Raw genomic sequence first — 19577 nt, 5'->3', positions numbered from 1 at the left:
GCAGCCCTTCCTAGCCACCCCATTTTCATCAGAAGTTTCTGCTCCCTGCCCCACCCCGCCCCGCACTTCATGTCCCCCTTTCTCTGCTTTACTTTCTGTTCAGACTTACCATTACCTAAAAATACTACATATTTTACTTATTTTCTTGTTTGTTGTCTATCTCCTCCACTGACTGTGTGTTTGTGTCTTTTGCTAATTTCTGTATTCCCTGTCTGGAAGAGTTTCTGTTACACAAAGGAAATGATTATCCATTACTATTTGTGGAAAGATTGATTGATACTAGATAAATGACAAGCTTTGGTATCTTTACCAGTTCAGAGGATTGCTAAAAAAGCCTGGGTGAACTCCCTTTCTTATTGTGGTAAAATGATCTTGCTGATTTCCATAGCCTGGTCTCAGAAGATTGAGGGAGGTTACTTCCAGAGCCTCCCTTGCTGGCATTCTGGCTGACACAGAGCCTTTCCTATAGCTACAGCTAGTCTTACCCTCAGGAAAACAAATTAACAGTGTAGGAAGGAATTTCCTGAGGTATTTAGCTTCAGGGAAAGCTAAAGAGAAATGAGAATGAGCTTGGAGTTGTGAGGGAATTTAGTACCACAATGTATCTTCTCTTATTGAGCAAGCCTTCTTCATATCAGTGCTTCCGGCATTGACCAGGGTTAAATGAGATTGCTTAAGCAGTTTCTTTTCATAAATTGTTATGCTTCCCCCAATTTCATGAGCACTCAACTTTTTCTGATAATTGTGGGAGGTGCAGGAATATACTAAAGAGTACATAGATTGCCAGCTATAAAAAATGGGGTCTCAAGAGAAAAATAGCTTGTTTCCATTGGGTGATAATCTCATAACCCTCAATTTAGGGCCATGGCTCTCTGTGATATTTCTACTATGATGGTAGAGCCAACCATTTATAAAACTTCAGTATTATCTATCTTAGGTTTGGTGGCATTAGTGGGATGTTGATGCTGCTTTCCTGGACTTAGGAACATATATTGCTTTGACCCCATTTTTGGTGGGTGGGGGAAGACTGGTTTGAAATGTTTCTTCCTACTAAACATGTAGTTATGGGCTTGGAAGAAATAGTTGCACATGCTAATCACTCCCAAATCTGGATATATTTCAGGGTGTTTTGACAGTTTCCCCCACATAACATCTGTACTTAAGAAGCCTCACTACTATTGGTAAAGTATTGACTTGATTTCTCTGCTCACATCCGGGGTGCTGCATGGTACTATCCTGCTCTCCCCAGATTCCCTGCCAGGCTCTCCCCTGCAGGCCTTTCCATCTTCCATGAGTATGAACTTACACAGCCATTCATCTCCAGGTGGTTATGTTCACCATTACTGACAACTCGCTCTGCATCTCATACACACCGGGCTGCTCCCCTACTAAAATTTTCCAAAGCCACGTGTTACACGTCCCTTTTCTCTGCCATGCTCCCAGCTGTTTTGTGCTGTTTTGATCTGTCTGTTTGCATAGTACTGTCAGACTACATGCATGAAAGATGTGTTGTCAATATGAATGGTTTTGCAAATGTTTTCTGTAAAGGGCCTTCTTTGGTTATCAAGGGAGAGAAGGAAGCTTGAAGTCCCAAAGTCCAGAACTCATTGCCAGAGAGGACTTGTGCCCATTGACAAAGAAAAGAAGACTATTTAAATGTGACCATAATCTGTAGCAATAAAAATGTTGTGGGAATCTCTATCAAACAGTAATAATAATTATTATAATAAGAGGTAGTGGTGACATAGAGAGGTTGGATCCTTCTAAAGAAAAGGCTTAAAGGTACAAATGTATATTAAAAAAAGATACTTCCCAACACAACTCAGGAAAATATTATTGTCAACTCCCTGTGGGTTGCCTCCACAAGAGGTGGTCTCCAGCAGGAGACGCAACCAGAACTGGGGACACTGGAGAAGGGCCTTCGCTGTCTCAGTCACAGCTCTCTGGAAGGATGCATGGAATCCTTTTCATCTTTTCTATTGCCCATAAAATTGGCCTAATTTTAGGCTCTTAGAGTAAAGGATGGGAGCTCTGGTAGCATAGTGGCTAAAGGCACTTGACTGCTAACCCGAAGGCTGGCGGTTCAAACCCACCAGCCACTCCTCAGAAGGAAGATGGGGCAATCTACTTCCGTAGTGATACTGCCTCGGAAACCCAAGGAGGGGTCGCTATGAGTCGGGTCCAACTCGACGGCATATAACAACAACAACAACAACAGAGTAAAGGATACTTTAGCAATTATACTTTCATTTAGCAGATGAGAAACCTAGAGCCCACATTCCCTTAGCTCCATGATGGTGGCAAAGTAGATGAGACTAGGAAATGAGATACAAAGTAAGAAGATGGAGAGAACTTTGGTGACAGGGGAGAACTTAAAAATTTCATTCTGAACAACTAATTTTCAGTACTGATTATCTACCCTTTTCAACCATATCTTCAAAGGGTAAATTTGATATTTCCAACTAACGGAATAGTTTAGCTTCTGTTTTATTCCTCTGATCTTTTCCCACCACATTGCTATATTTGACTGTAGACTTTATAATGACAGTCTTTGGGAATGTGTGTGGCATTTGCTGTTCAAAGTCTAGCTCAGGCCAAGATATGTGGGTTAGATGCACTTTTTCAGATTCCTTTTCTTTTATCCTCCAACAAAGATTTGGTCCCACTTTTGCATGCACTCTTTATGCTATCCAAATCTCTTTGCCAGTCTTTCACCTGCTATCTTTGGCCAGTGTTCTCCTTGAAAGATCACTGGAAAATATGCTATTTGTTTGTTTAATATCTGAAGAAAAACTAATACAGTTGAGGTTGGCTTTATCAGCTCAAACATTTTTGGATGACTTGGTCTTTCTTTGATCCCTTCCTCACCTACAGTGAAGTTGGAGATTCCCAATTGTTTCTAACAAAGCCATTTACTTTAGATTCTTTTTACTTAACTGATCAAAACATTAGTTCATGGACATCAACTGATGTGAAATTTTATATTAGTTCATGGACATCAACTGATGTGAAATTTTATATTGATTTTTCTCCTTAGGAGGAAGAAATCATAGTTTTCCCTAAAAGAAAATTAAATGAATATATATACACTCCAAATCTCTTTCTACTTCTGAATATTCAGGTTCTGGAATTTGGAGTTTTATCAACTCTGCTTTGCTTCTGCATTCTCACATTCTTGTGCTTTCTACTCCAAATAGCTGTAGGACTCCATTTAAATCCCATCAGATTCTTTTTACAGCTGAAATAGGACCCCTGAGGTCATTTCTAGACTAATCCTGCTGCTTAATATATGAGAATGTCCTCATCACACTCCCTCCCCCAATTATTTTTAAACTCTACTCTTCAAAGTAAGAAATGCAAGAGTGCCATAGAAGTAGAAATACTAGAACTTGCCTTTTTCTTTTTATCGTTCGTAGGAATGACACTTTTAAACACGAGCTGATGTCAGACATTGAACAGTCTCCACACAGGAATGCTTGTTTTGATTAAAAGTTATTTAATATCTCCAGTTCCTTAGAATTCTGCCTACAGCTGGAGATATTCTTAGCTGCAGGTCTTGTGCCTTCTTTGACTACAGAGAAAAACTGGCTCACAACCTACAGGGAATAAATGGTATTCTCAAAATAGTTACTTGATTATATGGATGTTTATACTACAGAAGTTATTGATGTGTTGAGAATGAGGAATTATAAAAGAATATTGAGATAAGGAGGAATGTGTTGAAGCAGTATCTTTCTATAGTTCTATTGTTACATTCTTTGATTCACTGCATTTTTGTTAACATCAGGTCTGGGGTACTGTATTCATATGGTGGGACTAAAAAATGGAAATATATGTCATCTGTTTTCTTAACTGGCATTCTCAATGAGAGCTAAACCACAACCATTTAAGCAAGTTGCCTGTTATAATATGATCTTATTTTTTAACTGCTTTCAATATAAATCAATGGGGCAAATTCTCATAGCACCTCAATGCAATTTTTAAAAAAGAGGAAGAAAAATACTACTTTATTCCAAGGATACAAATAGAATTTTGACTCCACAAGGTAATTTCGCTTTGGACAATGGTAGTATTGTTTTTAGTGTAGCCTCTTCTCTTTAGAGGTCAAATATTTACAGAGTATTGAATTATTTTTTCTAGCTTTACAACAGCATTTCATGCATTTAGATATTGATGCAACATAGTTAAAAGCTAGGCCCTTTGGAACCACATTGTGCACTGACATCATCACAAGATTCTGTTTTTCCAACCCCAAACCTCCTGTCTGTGCTTGTTTACAGGTCATCTGGATGGTAACTAGTATGTGTTCAATGGCTTGAATGTTATCACAGTAACCTTGGCAACCGAGCTAGCTCTGATTTGAAACCTCACACGCTACATCATAAAATTAGATAACAGAATTGACATTTAGCTACATGTCTGTCATATAAATTAAGCTCTGAGAATGGTTTCCTTTATAGCCATGTGCTTTAATATGGGAGTAGATGACATCAATTAGAGTAATTTTACACATATGTGTGCTATTCCACGTTTAGGTGCTGGATACATTTCCTCAATTATTTCTCTATGATACTGAACCTCAGATATTGCCATACTATTCTCTCTCTACTAAAATTCATAGTGACTTTATTTTATGCTCAGAGCAAAGCTTCATCAGATACCCAATGTAAGTAGGATTACGATTAATAGAAAATTCACCCTGTAAGAAAATGTGAAATTGAAAGTGTTCTTAGCTTTACTGGATACTGCGATTTATGCTGATTTGAAGTAAAACTGAGCACAGAATATTCCTTTAACTAAGTCAGGATCCTGAAGACAGGACATCCTTCCCTTTCATTTATATATTTATGCACATTTTTACATATATTCTTCCAGTGGGAGCTCTGGTGGCATAGTGCTTAAGGCATTTGACTGCTAACCAGAAGGCTGGCAGTTCAAATCCACCAGCCACTCCTCAGAAGGAAGGTTGAGCAATCTACTTTCATAGTGATACTGCCTCAGAAAGCCAAGAAGGGGTCGCTATGAGTCAGATCCAACTCGACAGCAGTGAGTTTGGTTTTTTTGGTTTTATTCTTCCAGTGTCCAAGAATCTTTGATGATATCTTTATTTCAAGGAGATTCTAAACATGCAGATTAGTGTGTTCATCTACTTTGAGTTCTAGGGCCTTTTTTTATAATTTGAAAATATTTTAATCTTGGAATTTTCCCCCTCTATTTGCTATAGTCTGGTGTAGTTTTTCTTGGATATAAATTTAAAGACTCCACTTGTGAATTACATTTAATGTATGCACCCTGCAGTTTTCTGCACTGCGAATGATTATTTTTAGAAACTTTATGGTTGCCTGGATATATTTGTTTGTTCTCCATTGATATGTAGGGGGAATAGCTCATTAATGATTTAAAAAGAAGGTGTTTTGATTCATGGACTTGATTCTTCTCATTACATAAATGATAAAGACAATAAATTAACATCTAATAAAATTGTAAGAGTTTATTTCTGAATTTAGCTGCAAGATATTCTTCAGTCCTTGGGCATAATTTTCCTATTCTTTATTTTCTTCTGATTCAATATTTTGCAAGTCATCATTCAGCATATTTTAACGGAGAACAATGGTTTATACATCTTATTAAAGATATCCATTAACAGCTGTTTGTCAAGCACCATAATTGATCAACTGTTTTATAAAGCAGTTCTTTGGCCTCTAGACTGGTGAGTTATTATGTAAAAATGGAAGATCCTTGTGTCAAAAGTGAAGACAAAGAAATTCTTTTCCTCGTGTACCTGTTGTGTCGATGTATAACATTTAAGAAACCTGCTTCCAACATTCTGCCATCTTATGAGCTAGCCGTCTAACTCTTGTTTAGTTGTACATTAAAAACTGCCTTCTTGCCTTATACCTAGTAAAGAGTCAGAATTCCTGCTCAGGAGTTTTCTTTTCGGAAACAGATAAGTGGTTATGCTCTCTACATGTGTGCAGAGGTGGGAAGAGGGGCAGAAATCCTTCTGTGTATTTGCTGGCCCTGTACCGCAAATACTTCCATTACATTTTCAGCAATGTTTAAACTGTTTGCTTTATCTCATTGGGTTGAGTCATCATCACTTTTATGTTTCAACTAGTAAAATGTAGTTTTTATTGTTTTTTCTCTTCTTGAAACTATTTCTTGTGATGAACAGAAATAGTTCAGCATGTTATGGTTCCAGGACTGAGTCAAATTTGGGTAATCATCTATACTGTAAAATAACTTCATTTGAAACTTTTCAATGCATATACATTTGGCAGTACAGTATGGAAATTAATTACTAGGCTGTGTTAGTGCTGGAATGTGGGGGCTTATTGGGCTGTTTGCATGACTCCAAGATGTATTTTAATATCTGACTTTTTTTTTCTTTTTAATTGTGACATGTTGTGGTGTTATATAGGGGCAGGAGAGGGGGTTACTACAATGACTAAAATAAAAAAAGTTAACTAATATAGCTTCTTTTGTGATTTCCTCTTAGGTCTGATGTTGTGGTTCTCTGTTTTTCTATCGCTAACCCCAATTCCCTAAATCATGTGAAAACGATGTGGTATCAAGAAATCAAGCACTTTTGCCCTCGCACACCTGTTGTTCTAGTTGGCTGCCAGCTAGATCTCCGCTATGCTGATCTTGAAGCTGTTAATCGAGCCAGACGCCCTTTAGCGAGGTAAGCCAAGGTACTCAGTGTCTCACTGTGTTGGACAAATTAAAATCTAGAGGGAGCAGATGTCTCTGCAGCCTAGCATTCCGTTCTTCAAAGGATCTGGGATCCACCCCATTAGTCAGCCATAGGCTCTAAGTTCATTTGTTGATCAAGAGGTGGTGTGTTCAGAATACTTCTTACTCTCCCCTTACCTCTTAACATGGAAATCCATTGAAATATGGCTGTCCAGTGCTTGAAATGAATTTTATAATTACAAAATGGAGTGTATGAAAGTGCTTTGAAATTTTCAAAATATAAGACAAAATGCCAACTGTGCTTAATAATGTCACTCTGGAAATGATGATTTTTCATTTAAGTTAACTAATTCTCAATGTGACCTGCCACAATCCTTGGCCCCAGGTTCATCAGGTTTATATAAATATGCATATCCAAGTGTTCTCAATTATCTTCATTTTCCTTAATCCATCCCAAAATGGAGTGTCCAGGTTTTAAAAAATAGTTTGGACCTATATTTGCAAAAACACAATGCTGCTTTGTAAATGTCTCTACTAAAAACCAAAACCAAACTCACTGCCATGAGTTGTTTCCAACTCATAGCGACCTCCATTGGGTTTCTGAGGCTGTAAATCTTTATGGAAGTAGATCGCCCAGTCTTCCTTCCGTGGAGCAGCAGGTGGGTATGGATATATTTTTACGGTGTCACAGACTTAAAATACACTTAAAGGAGGATTTGTTCCACTGTATATAAAATGAGGATAACTATGCTGAGGAAAAACAAAAGTTTTACTCAGGGTCGTGGTTTCATAAGACATAGTGCCTGGGGTCTTAAAAGTTTGCAAGCAGCCATCCAAGGCACAACAATTGTTCCCTATTCACCTGGAGCAACAAAGGAAGAAGGAGATTCAGGAATATAAGGAAGATATGGAATATATAGCTAACTGCCTCTAGTAACAACTATATCCTTTGCCATGAGACCAGAAGAACTGGATGGTGGTGCCTGGCTACCATTACTGAACATTTTGATCAGTGATTCCATAGGATCCTCCTGATCAAAAGGAGAAAAACACAGACCATAATTTCAACTTTACATGGTCTCCATACTTTCTGGAGCCGTAGAGGCTGGGATACACCCTAAATCAAAATAGCGCCTGAAATCTTCTTAAAACTAAACAATAGTTTCGCTAAATAAGTGAAAAATGTCTGCTTTGAGCATTATGCTCTTTTAGGAACTATCTATATGAGATCAAAAGGAGTCCTAGTGGCACAGAGGTTAAACCACTTGGCTGCTAACCAAAAGGTCAACAGTTCAAACCCACTAGCTATTTCATGGGAGAAAGATGTGGGCAGTCTGCTTCCATAAAGATTTATACCCTGAGAAACCCTGTGAGACAGTTCTGTTCTGTCCAAGAAGGTTGCTATGAATCAGAATCGACTCAACAGCAGTGAGTTTGGTTTTAGGTACATGGGATCAAAGTGACAACAATAACTCAAACGATTAGATAAGAACCTTAGGGGACAGTGAGTTTATGTTAGTAGGGGAGAAACAACTCAGAAAAGGAGGCATGAGAATGGTTATACAACTTGAAGGATGTAATCAGTGCCACTGCACTGTGCATGTAAAAACAGATTGATGTGTGTTTTGCTGTGTATATTCTCAACAACAAAGTAATTTTTTTTAATAAACTGCTATCTTAAATTCCCAATATAAAAGAATAATTTTATATTTTTTTAAGCTTAACTGAATTTTTAACTGGAAAATATAGTATTTCAAAATATGTTACTATTATCTTCTTTCAGTGTTTGCCTAATAGACGTATTACAGAATTTTTTATTGACACAGCTATTTGAGCTTTCAAAACAAATGCAAATAATACTTTTTTTAAGGCAATTACTGATTTTCTAGGTACATTTGGTATAAAATTATGAACTTATTTCATATTCAGTTTTCATAACCCTTCTATTTTTAAATGCATGGACTGGGAATTGAGTACTAGGAGCTACAAAGAGGGAAGGAGGATTCATGGTGAATGAGAGACTGCCCCTACCCTGAGGCACTTTCGGTACAAAAGAATGGATTGGTATAATCCAGTGTCACAGTCACTAACAGGTGGAGGCCTGAGGAGAGTTATGTCAGCAGAAGGGACAGTTTATTCCATAGAGCAGTTCTGAGCAGATTTGATGAAGGAGGTGGTATTTGAGCAAGCCTGAAAGGATTTCTTTCATCTGTTAATATTTCTCAAGTAGGCCTGAGAAAGAAGGAACACAGAATGTCCTCAGGAGCAAACTTGAAGTTAAACTTTCTTCCCTGGACTCCCCTCTGCCTTTGCCAACACCCTACAGTTAGTTGTTCCTCTTTTCCATCCAGTTCTTCAAATCCAAATTCTATCCACTATAAGTTCATTTCTCCTAAAAACCAGTGCCTGTCACACAGATTACTTTGGTATTGAAGACCAAAGTTTTTGTAATTTTGTTTATTTAGGAAGATCAATTCCTGAGAGTCCATCTCAGAATCAAGTATGTGTGCATGAAGAATGTAACAATGAATCACACTTTGCCCATATTCTAAAATCCATTTTATTTCTTTACCATCATTGTTCATAGCCACAGCACTATACACCTCATATTGCTTCCAAAAAATTCATCTCCCTGGATTTGACTAGATTGTAATAGATCTTGTGCACTAGCCTAAAGCATGACTTTGTTCCATGAGCTTTATGGAACCAGAAATTTTTAAAAAGAATTGTGGCTAAACCATATTTTTGGTATATAAAGATTTTTCTTGCAGCAACATGAGTAAGTGACTGAAATATGAAGAGAAACTAGTTAAGAGACTAATGAAATAGACCAAGCAAAAGATGACAAGAGCCTAACTGAAGAGAGAGGAAGAAAACAAGAGAAAGATGTGAAGGAGGATGGATGGATCTAGTTGTCCTTGTCAAGTGCCATCAAGTCAATTTTGACTCAGCAATCTCATGTGATAGAGGAGACTGGGTTGTAATCTTTCTGGGAACAGATTGCCAGGTCTGTCCTGCAGAGCCACTGGATGGGTTCAAACTGCCAACCTTTTGGCTAACAGATTAACACTTAACTGCCAGCCACTCCTCAGAAGGAAGGTTGGGCAATCTACTTCTGTAGTGATACTGCCTTGGAAACCCAAGGAGGGGTTGCTGTGAGTCAGGTCCAACTCCATGGCAGTGGGTTTGGTTTGGTTTTTTTGCTGTGCCACCAGGGCTCCTTCATAAATCCAGCAGCTAGAACTTAACGAGCTGTTGGATATGCAACATTTAAGCAGGAATGGGAAATTCTGGACTCTAATTGTTCAGTGAAGGTCTCTCCACATCTTGCAAATGTGACCTTAGGTCACCTCTTTAAATTTTCTTCCTCATTTTCCTCAAGAAAGTAGAATTAAAATAATACCTCATAGGGTTATCTTAAGGTTCAAATGACAAAATGTATATAGATTTATTTTAAACATCATAAAGCATAATTTAAGTACAAGGTGATGGTGATGATGATAACAGCTAACATTTATCAAACGCTGGACCAGCTGCTATGCTGAATACTTTTCTTGTTATTTCACTTAAACCTCACAATAGTCCTTTAAGATGTGCTTATATTAGTATTCCTGAGCTCTGGTAGCATAATGCCTAAGGCATTTGACTGCTAACCAGAGGGCTGGCAGTTCAAACCTACCAGCCACTCTGTGGAAGAAGACTTGGCAATCTACTTTTGTGAAGATTTACCACCTTGGAAGCCCAAAGAGGGTCACTATGAGTCGGAATCAACTCGATGGCATTGAATTTGGTTGGTTTTTTTTGTTTTGTTTTGTTTTTTAAAGATGGGAAAACTGAGGCTTAAAGAGTGTAATGTAACTTGGCCACAATCAAACAGCTAGTGAATGGATAATACTTCAGTTAAACTGTAGTTAGTAATGAAAGCATTTTTTTTCTACTGTCATAACTTCTTTGTTCTAGAAAGACTTGAGGTTGATTCAAGATCCTTATTAAAAGCTTGAATAGGATTTTAAATGTATAGTCCAATTAGGTTCTTAGATAAGCCTTGGTTGCTTTTATCTCTCTAAAATAAGGATAATTATAACCTTTTAAACTATTGTATTTCAGGCCCATAAAAAGAGGGGATATTTTGCCTCCAGAAAAAGGTCGAGAGGTTGCCAAAGAACTGGGCATACCATACTACGAAACGAGTGTATTTGACCAGTTTGGAATCAAGGATGTGTTTGACAATGCTATCCGAGCAGCTCTGATTTCCCGCCGTCACTTGCAGTTCTGGAAATCCCACTTAAAGAAAGTTCAAAAACCTTTACTTCAGGCACCATTCCTACCTCCAAAAGCCCCTCCACCTGTCATCAAAATTCCCGAGTGTCCCTCTACCTGGACGAATGAAGCTGCCTGTTTACTGAACAATCCTCTGTGTGCAGACGTCCTGTTCATCCTTCAAGATCAGGAATACATCTTTGCACATCGAATTTACCTCGCTACCTCCTCGTCCAAATTTTACGATCTTTTTGTAATGGAATGTGAAGAATCCCCAAACTGGGGTGAAGGAGCTTGTGAGAAAGAGAAGCAGAGCAAGGATTTCCAGCAGTGGACATTGAGTCTTGACTCGGATGAGGAAAGGGAGGACGGCACCCTGAGGACACCTCAGACCCATCAGTGGAAGTTCTTAAGCAAGGGCCTGTCGGAGCCTCTGGGACTAGAAGCCGAGAGCTCAAGTCCAGAGATTCAGGCTTTGTCTGGATGGAGTAAGGGGTTCATTGGCATGCACAGGGAAATGCAAGTCAACCCCATTTCAAAGCGGGTGGGCCCAGTGACAGTGGTCAGGATGGACTCTTCAGTCCACCCAGGCCCTTTCCGGACCCTGCTCCAGTTTCTTTATACAGGGCAACTTGATGAAAAGGAAAAAGATTTGGTGGGCCTGGCTCAAATTGCAGAAGTCCTGGAGATGTTTGATTTGAGGATGATGGTAGAAAACATCATGAACAAGGAAGCCTTCATGAACCAGGAGATTACAAAAGCATTTCATGTCAGGAAAGCCAATCGGATAAGAGAGTGTCTCGGCAAGGGGACATTCTCAGGTAAGAAGGCCCAGTGACAGAGTTTTTGATACTCTTAGGGGTGTTTTGTCATATATTAGCCAAGTGTAATGGGGGAGAAAAATAACATAGCTAACATAAGTGCTTATTTTTTGTCCTCTTACCTTACATGTATTAACTTAATTCTCATGAGATGTAAGGGTTAAATATTACTATTTCTAGTTTTCATATGGGGAGACAGAGGAACAGAGAGGTTAGGTTATTTGCCCATGGTTACACAGATAGTAAGTGGTAGAGCCGGGATTTGAACCCAAGCTTTTATGACTGCAAAAACTGGTCCCTTAGCACTATGGCCTCATGCTGACTCAGGGTAGATCAGGTTGCTCTTGAGCCTATCTTCAGTCTTCTTCATGCTTAAAATTCACCTTCAGAATGTCTTTCATGACCAACTCCATTCTTCATTGACCCTTCAGCACTTACCCAGGTCAAAAATCAGTGACTTCTGGCCCTGAAGCCACTGAAGGCCATGTGGTGATATTGGTGGCTCTTAGCATTCTTGTCAGGGTGCTTCTTCTGTTTCCAGCCCCTTTCCTTTTCTGTTCTCACACTTCTTTGCCCTGTTCTTCCATGTTTCCTTCTTTGCTCCCCAAAGTAACCTTATATAATTGCCAAAGCACACTAGTGGCCTGTATCCAGTATGCGTTACTGACTCTTGCTTGCATGCTTATACACATGGCCTTGTTCGTTGTTGCTTTGAAACTATCATCTGATGATGATGATGTGTGTGTGTGTGTGTGTGTGTGTGTTAGTGTATTTCAGTGTAAAAATTTGACTTCCTGACTTCTTTTATATAGATACCTCTTTTTTTGTCTTTATCTTTCATAAGACCTGCCATGGTACTATATATTTAGTGCTCACTGAGTCGGTTAATTAATTTTAAAGTTTATAAGTATGTCATGTACTCCAAACACTGTCCATCATGGTATAGAAGCAGTATTAAAAGTTAATGAAAACAAAATGTTACAAACCTATAGTAAATTAAGGAATGAACCTTAAGTAAATTTGACATATTATGTTTGGGTTTTTTTAGAAAATATATATCTATATCTATATAAAAAGCTCACTGCTGTCAAGTCATTCAACTCATACCAACCCCTCCTTAGGTTTCCAAGGCAGTATCTCTACAGAAGTAGATTGCCCAATCTTCCTTATGAGGAGTGGCTGGTGGGTTTGAACCACCAATCTTCTAGTTAGCAGTCAAAAGCCTTAAGCATGATGCCACCAGAGCTCCCATATCTATCTATCTATCAGGAGCCCTGGTAGTGTAGTGCCTCAGGCACTTGACTGCTAACCAGAAGGCTGGTGGTTCAAACCCATCAGCCACTCCTCTAAAGGAAGGTTGGGCAATCTACTTCCCTTGGAAACCCAAGGAGGGGTCACTATGAATCAGGTCTGACACATAACAAAACAACATCTATCTATCTATCTATAACATTTTAGAAATGATTGGAGACGTTTCAATGGGAACTAGATAGTGAATGATTTAGGGAATTACTATTTACTTTCTTAGGTATAATGATGGTATGTTTATTTATGAGAATGTTCTTTTACAAAATTCATGATAAAGTAGGAGGAAAGTATCATGCTATCTTTAATATATATATACACACATATATGAATATATATATATATATATATATATACACACACATACAGATATAACTGAAGCAAACATGGAAAAATATTAACAATCATTGAATCTAGGTAGCGAGCAAATGAGTTTTTATTGTAATATTCATTCCACTCTTCTGAATGTTTGAAATTTTTCATAGGAAGAAGGAACAAAAAAAAAAATTGTTCCACTCCTTTCTGTTACTTTCTCATTTAGAGAATTTGTGTTACGACCTATGTGTGATTTTAAATGCATGCTCATTGATTCTTAGAGAGCCACAGGAGGAATTGAGTATGCTGAAGGTGGGAATAAGGAGCTCTAGTGGCATAGTGGTTAGAGCATTTAGCTGCTAACTCAGATGTGTACAGTTCTAACCCCTCAGCAGCTTCCTGGGAGAAAGATGAGGCAGTCTGCTTCCATAGATTTACAGCCTTGAAAACCCTAAGAGGCAGTTCTACTCTGTCTGTAGGGTTGCTATGAGTGGGAATCAACTCGATGACAGTGGGTTTGGTTTTGGTTTTGAAGGTGGGAATTGACATAAAACCAGTAAATAAAAATAGAGAGGAAAAGAGATGTAGGCTGGTGATACGTTCTCATTGAGGCTGGCTTATGGCTGTGTCCCCTCAATCCTTGGCCAGATGTGACATTTAAATTGGATGATGGAACCATCAGTGCCCACAAGCCACTGCTGATCTGCAGCTGTGAATGGATGGCCGCCATGTTTGGAGGATCTTTTGTGGAAAGCACAAATAGTGAGGTATGTGCCTTTCTCACACCTAATTGGGATCTTTACGTATGTGCATGTGTGTTTATATAAACTGTTTAATTGTTCAGATGCCTTTAATTTTTTAACTGCTTTTGAAATGGTTCTGTAGGCAATGCTTGAATGTTAGGTCACTTTTTCCTTAATTCTGTAGTTATGAGGAGCTGTTATTTATTGGTCATTTATTATATGTGATTCCCTAAGAGCTTTGCATGCAGAACATCTTTCCATCCTCGTAGTTCTCCTCTTCCTTGAAGACATGATCTATACTTTTTAACAAATGTTACAATACAATATACTATCTAAATCAAGTGTAAGGAGGCAGAGCCTGTCTTCCAAAAGTTTAGGACAGTGACAAGAGTTCTTTTGAGCACTTAGTCCTTGGTTCAGCACTATCCCTCACCAGAAGGGAGACCTTAAGAAGCCACATAGTTGTGCCTAAGTCTCCTCGTCACTAAGATGAAGGAAGGATACACTAGCTGGACTTGAGTTTCCCTTGAGGGACGTCACTCTTTGAGGGTCTAACACTCCCCAAGGCTCTGCCCTAGCACCTTCTCTGCTTGTGTTGAGGGGATACTAGGACTGAAGGTATACTAACTGTAAGAAAACATTTATTGAGCATATGGCTACTCCCCTGAAGTAGTGAGATCTAGTAGAAGTAGCTGTACTGCCTCTCAGACGCTGGCCCTATTGCCAAAAGAAGGATATTCTGAACAGAGCAGAGCCAGCATCATCTTGGGACCCTGCATCCTCATCTTTTTTACAAGTACTGCTAGAAAGAGATAAGAGAGGAAAAAAAAATCCATCCAAGCACTTCTACATGTAATCTTAGAGTGAGCAAGCATTTTTGTTTGGTTTTGTATTTTTGAACTATTAAAAAAAAAGGGAGAGGAGGGACACCTCCATCAAGTTTATTGTCCTTAGAAGCTTCTTATCTCATGATCTCTCCAAACTTTTAAAGGAAATACAGAAAACAATAACTAACTTTTCAAAAGGGGCGTTGGCATCAGAAATCTGATCATTTGCATTGTGATCCAGGAGCCTGCATTTGCATCCCCAAGGAGAGAAACAATCCTAGAATCACAAGCCTGGGACGGCTGGTGCTGAGAAGGTCATTGCACTGCCCTCCTGCTTCCATAACAAACTCCAAAAAAAAAACATTGTTGTCAAGTGGATTCCAATTCACAGAGACCCTGACAGAGTAGGGCTGTTTCATGGAGTTTCCAAAACTATACATCTTTATGGTAGGAGACTGCCATTATTTTCTCCCTTAGAGCTGCTAGTGGGTTCGAATCACCAACCTTTTTGGTTAGCAGCCAAGTGCTTCAAGCTCTGTGCCACCAGGGCTCCTTAGAACAAACTGCAGCTCTTCCTAAACTAAACCTAGTAAATGTCTGATTGCCGTTTGAAGAAAAGATGTCAGAAGTATTCTGATGATTTCTGGTGCCAAATAACATGTAATAGGAGCTGTGATAGCCTAGTGCCTAAGGCACTTGACTGCTAACCAGAAGGCTGGCAGTTCAAACCCCCTAGCCACTCCTTGGAAGGATGATGGGGCAATCTACTTCCGTAGTGATACTGCCTCAGCAACCCAAGGAGGGGTCACTATGAGTCAGGTCTGACTCGACAGCACATAACAACAACAACAACCTGTGATGGTCAGGAAGTTCTCACCTCTACTAAATAAAGGCTCTTCTGTGTAGTCAGGGGAATTTCCATAAGCAGAACCTTGTTACTGAAACTACTACAGCATAGTGGAGTCCAGTGAAGTGGCTGTGGGATGGAATCTCAGCTCCTCCACTTATAAGCTCCACTTAACACCTTTCTGAGCTCCAGTTTCCCCACGTAAGAGTATCTACCCCATAGTGTGGTTATAAGGTGTAAAAGTCAATACTTGCAGAGCATGTAGTAAGCATTAGATACATGGTAGCTGCTACTGGTCTTATTTTGCTGTCAGTGGTAGTGATGGTGTTTTTTCCCCTCTTACTTCCAAGAAAAATTAAGGGTAGCCACAGATTAGTAAAACTTCATCAAGTTTGCATTTCACTGACTTCAGTCATCTCTAGAGATAAAGAGCTTGGACGCTTGCCTCTTACTTTTCCAGCTCACTAAAATGTACGTTGAATGTGCTATAGAGGACCTGCTATTAACCAGGCAGAGAGAAGCTGATCAAGGTCAGGAACCCAGGCACAAAGAGACACTGTCAAAGCTGACCTCACAAATGCTAATCCCCTTTATCCCTTCCCAGAATGGACTGTAATCATCTCCAGATTAAAATGTGCAGTAGAGGTGAGCAAAACAAAAACTTGGCAGCAAATGTGAATGCATATGTATGCAGTTGTTTGATAACCTCTACTGGAGACAGTCCACACCCTCCTACCCAAGAAAGACCAGGTCACTCACCAATTAGTACTGTAAAGCTGAGGCTGATAGGTGTATGTAGAGATTCAACTGGGCTCAAATGACAAAGACCAAGGAACCAAGCAACAGAAGGTCTGGACTGAAATTCCTTTAGCCAATTTATTAAGGATACCATGAGCTGCTGAATTGTACGCTTAAAAATGGTTAAAATGCAAAATTTTATGTTGTATATATTTTACCAAAATAAATTTTTTTTTAAAAAAAGAAAAAGAGTTAAGAAGAATGCCTGAGCTCTTGATATTTCTGCCCACTCTGTCTCTTCTTTTGATTTCCAAAGTAAACTGTATAACTTAGTTGTTAGGAACTCTCAGCTCAGGTCTTTCTACCTTGATCTTGGCTAAATAACTGACTCTCCTTAAGCTTTGGTTCCTCAGCTGTAATATGGGGATAACGAGGGTACCTTCCTCATAGGACATCAAATTTGGTGCCTAGAACATACAAATGTTCAATAAATGTTTGACTATCATTATGGAGTATTCTTGTTAAATTATTCCTATGAGAGATTAAAGATCTTTGTCTCCTGAAAGCCCTAGGTTAAAAAGCCCCCAATCCCCTTTAGAAACTAGAAAAGCATAAAAGAAGTGGTTATGGGGGTCGGATGGAAAATTCAGTAAATGCTTAATAAATGTTCCACAATTGATTGAGGCCTGTGTTCCCACTTTGGATTTGTCCTTCCCGGGATACCTATTAACTCTTTGTTGCTTTGTGAAAATCTCTGACTTCCACCACAAAATGCAACTTATCTGTTGTAGCATTAATAGAAATCAGACTTATATCCAGAAAGGAATAAAATATGCCTATTGATGTTACTTTAACTTTTTTGTCATTTAATATTCAAAAAGACACTGTATTTCATTTCTATTTTTCTCATTAGCTTTAATGTAGCAGTAAGCATAATTTTCTCCCCAGAGGCACTCAACAAGTGGTTCATTAAAAATGCATGTCCGGGTTATAGTAAGCAATGCTGTGGGTCTAGAATACTTTCTCATTGTCTAGGAGACTGTCTCTAATTATAAGCCTAATAGTCTGTGCTGATCTTTGCAATTAAAATTTTAAACCAGCTAAACTGGAATACAGAACATTGTTTAAGGTTGTTCTCTTTCATTACTTTTCTTTGTTTTAAGCTCCCTCCAACAGATAGGATGGAAAAATTTTAATTCTGTATCTTATGTAGCTTTATTCATATTATTTTTAAAGTGCTATAAAATGTTCTCCCTTTTGTGATAAAGTTAATTATAAAGGTTGAAAACACAGAAACAGGCTTTTATAAAGAAATCAAACATGAGAAGAAAATGTATGTTCTAAAAGTATTATGAGCTTATTTTCTTTTATTGGTTAATTCCCTGAAATTACTTGCCAAAAAGAGCCATGGCTTTTAAAAAAAAAAAAAAAAAGATAAGAGTTGTGTTAAGCAAGAAGGAAGGAGTAGGTCATGGGTGATTACAAACGGCAACACACTCCAAGGACATTGAGAGGATTGAGGCAGGGTTGCTTGCAAGAATCTGTCATCTGCTGCTGCCAGTAGGATGTTACCATTTGTATTTCTAATAGGCATTTTTTTTTTTTTCTCTTTGAAGCAATGACTTAGCTCATCTTCCTACCAAAAAATGTTAAGATAATCTGAATATCCTCAAAACTGAAGAGTGTCAGTGAAGAAGAAAAATGCTTTAGATATTAGCTATTCCAAACTCTTCCCATCTAACAGATGATGACTTTGAAGGTCAGAGAAGGTGAATGATTGGTCAAACATGGCACAGAATTTTAGTGATCTATCCCTGGACCTGGCTTAGGCTCTGATCCTGTCATCCAAGCAGTTATCATCAGAAGCAGATAACATTCCCATGTTTAAGAGAGGAAGCTCTGAAACTTATGCAAACCATTACTAATGTTTTAGAGCGCTCAGCAGCTTGCACAATGCACTTTCACTATCAAAATGGTTCAAATTTCAAAACTTTCACAATTTAATTAACCCTGAATTATCTGGAAAATTATACTAATCCAAATACCATTCTAGAGAAATTTTACCATGTGTTGATACACACAATTGAGATTATGTGGGTGCCTATAAATGTATTCAAGACTGTACAAAATAAGTGCATGTATATATAAACATACCTAGATGTAAGCATACACATGAGTATAACTGATGTTAGGTTCACTTTAACGATTGCAATTAATTTTTTCGTATGTATATTCAGCCAATTGAAGGAGGAGGAACATTCCTACATCTGTATATTGCAGATGATCAAACATGAGCAATGGTTTCTTTACTTTACAATAATATCAGTAGTAGCTGCTACTTTCTGAGGTCTTTCTGTTGTAGAGGTTGTACTAGAAACTTGAAATGATCACATTTATCAATCATTGATGGTAATGACCCATTCAGCTTATTTGTGGGATCATAATTGTTCTCACTGACTATGTCTGAAAGGGATTATTTCTTTAATATTTTTAGGCATTTTTCTAGACCTTCCCTGTGAAATTTAGGAACCATCTCTACCTGACTGAGAGGGCATTCCCGCTCTGAGGTGGCTGGTGACTGAGCAGGAGGATAACACAGAATGTTACTATAGCTTAAACAATTCTGGAACCACACCACTAGAAAGTATGGGCCATGAGTCTCATGTAGGTAGAATGTGATTTTATATCTGTCTACCTATTTACCTACCTACCTATCCACACACATATAAACATATATACCATATAACATTATATATACCATATATGCATTATATATACACACTATATAGTATTATAAACCACTCTGGTGACATAGTGAGGAAAGCATTTGGATGCTAACCAGAAGATTGGCAATTCAAACCTACTAAACCTACTAGCTGCTCTGCAGGAGGAAGACGAGGCAGTCTACTTCTAGAAAGATGTATAGCCTTGGAAACCCAATAGGGAGGGTCACTATGAGTCAAAATGAACTTGATGGCAGTGGGTTATTTAGCATTATATATGTATTATGTACATAAAATATATT

General features: G+C 38.4%; 1 protein-coding gene across 1 annotated transcript in view; it reads left to right on the top strand.

Annotated features, from left to right (window-relative positions):
- The window catches only part of RHOBTB1 (Rho related BTB domain containing 1), a 53409-nt gene that overhangs the window by 23347 nt on the left and 10485 nt on the right, over positions 1-19577 (top strand). The window contains exons 3-5 of the mRNA XM_007958954.2: positions 6500-6685; positions 10804-11777; positions 14046-14164. Of these exons, the coding sequence (XP_007957145.1) occupies positions 6500-6685; positions 10804-11777; positions 14046-14164 (1279 nt within the window). The remainder of the gene's footprint in view (positions 1-6499; positions 6686-10803; positions 11778-14045; positions 14165-19577) is intronic.

This window comes from Orycteropus afer, unplaced genomic scaffold (genome assembly GCF_000298275.1).
Source record: "Orycteropus afer afer isolate SDZICR_OR568_19922 unplaced genomic scaffold, OryAfe1.0 scaffold00016, whole genome shotgun sequence".
Lineage (NCBI taxonomy): Eukaryota > Metazoa > Chordata > Mammalia > Tubulidentata > Orycteropodidae > Orycteropus > Orycteropus afer.
Note: the sequence above shows the minus strand (reverse complement) of the source record. Positions and strands in the feature narration are given on the sequence as shown.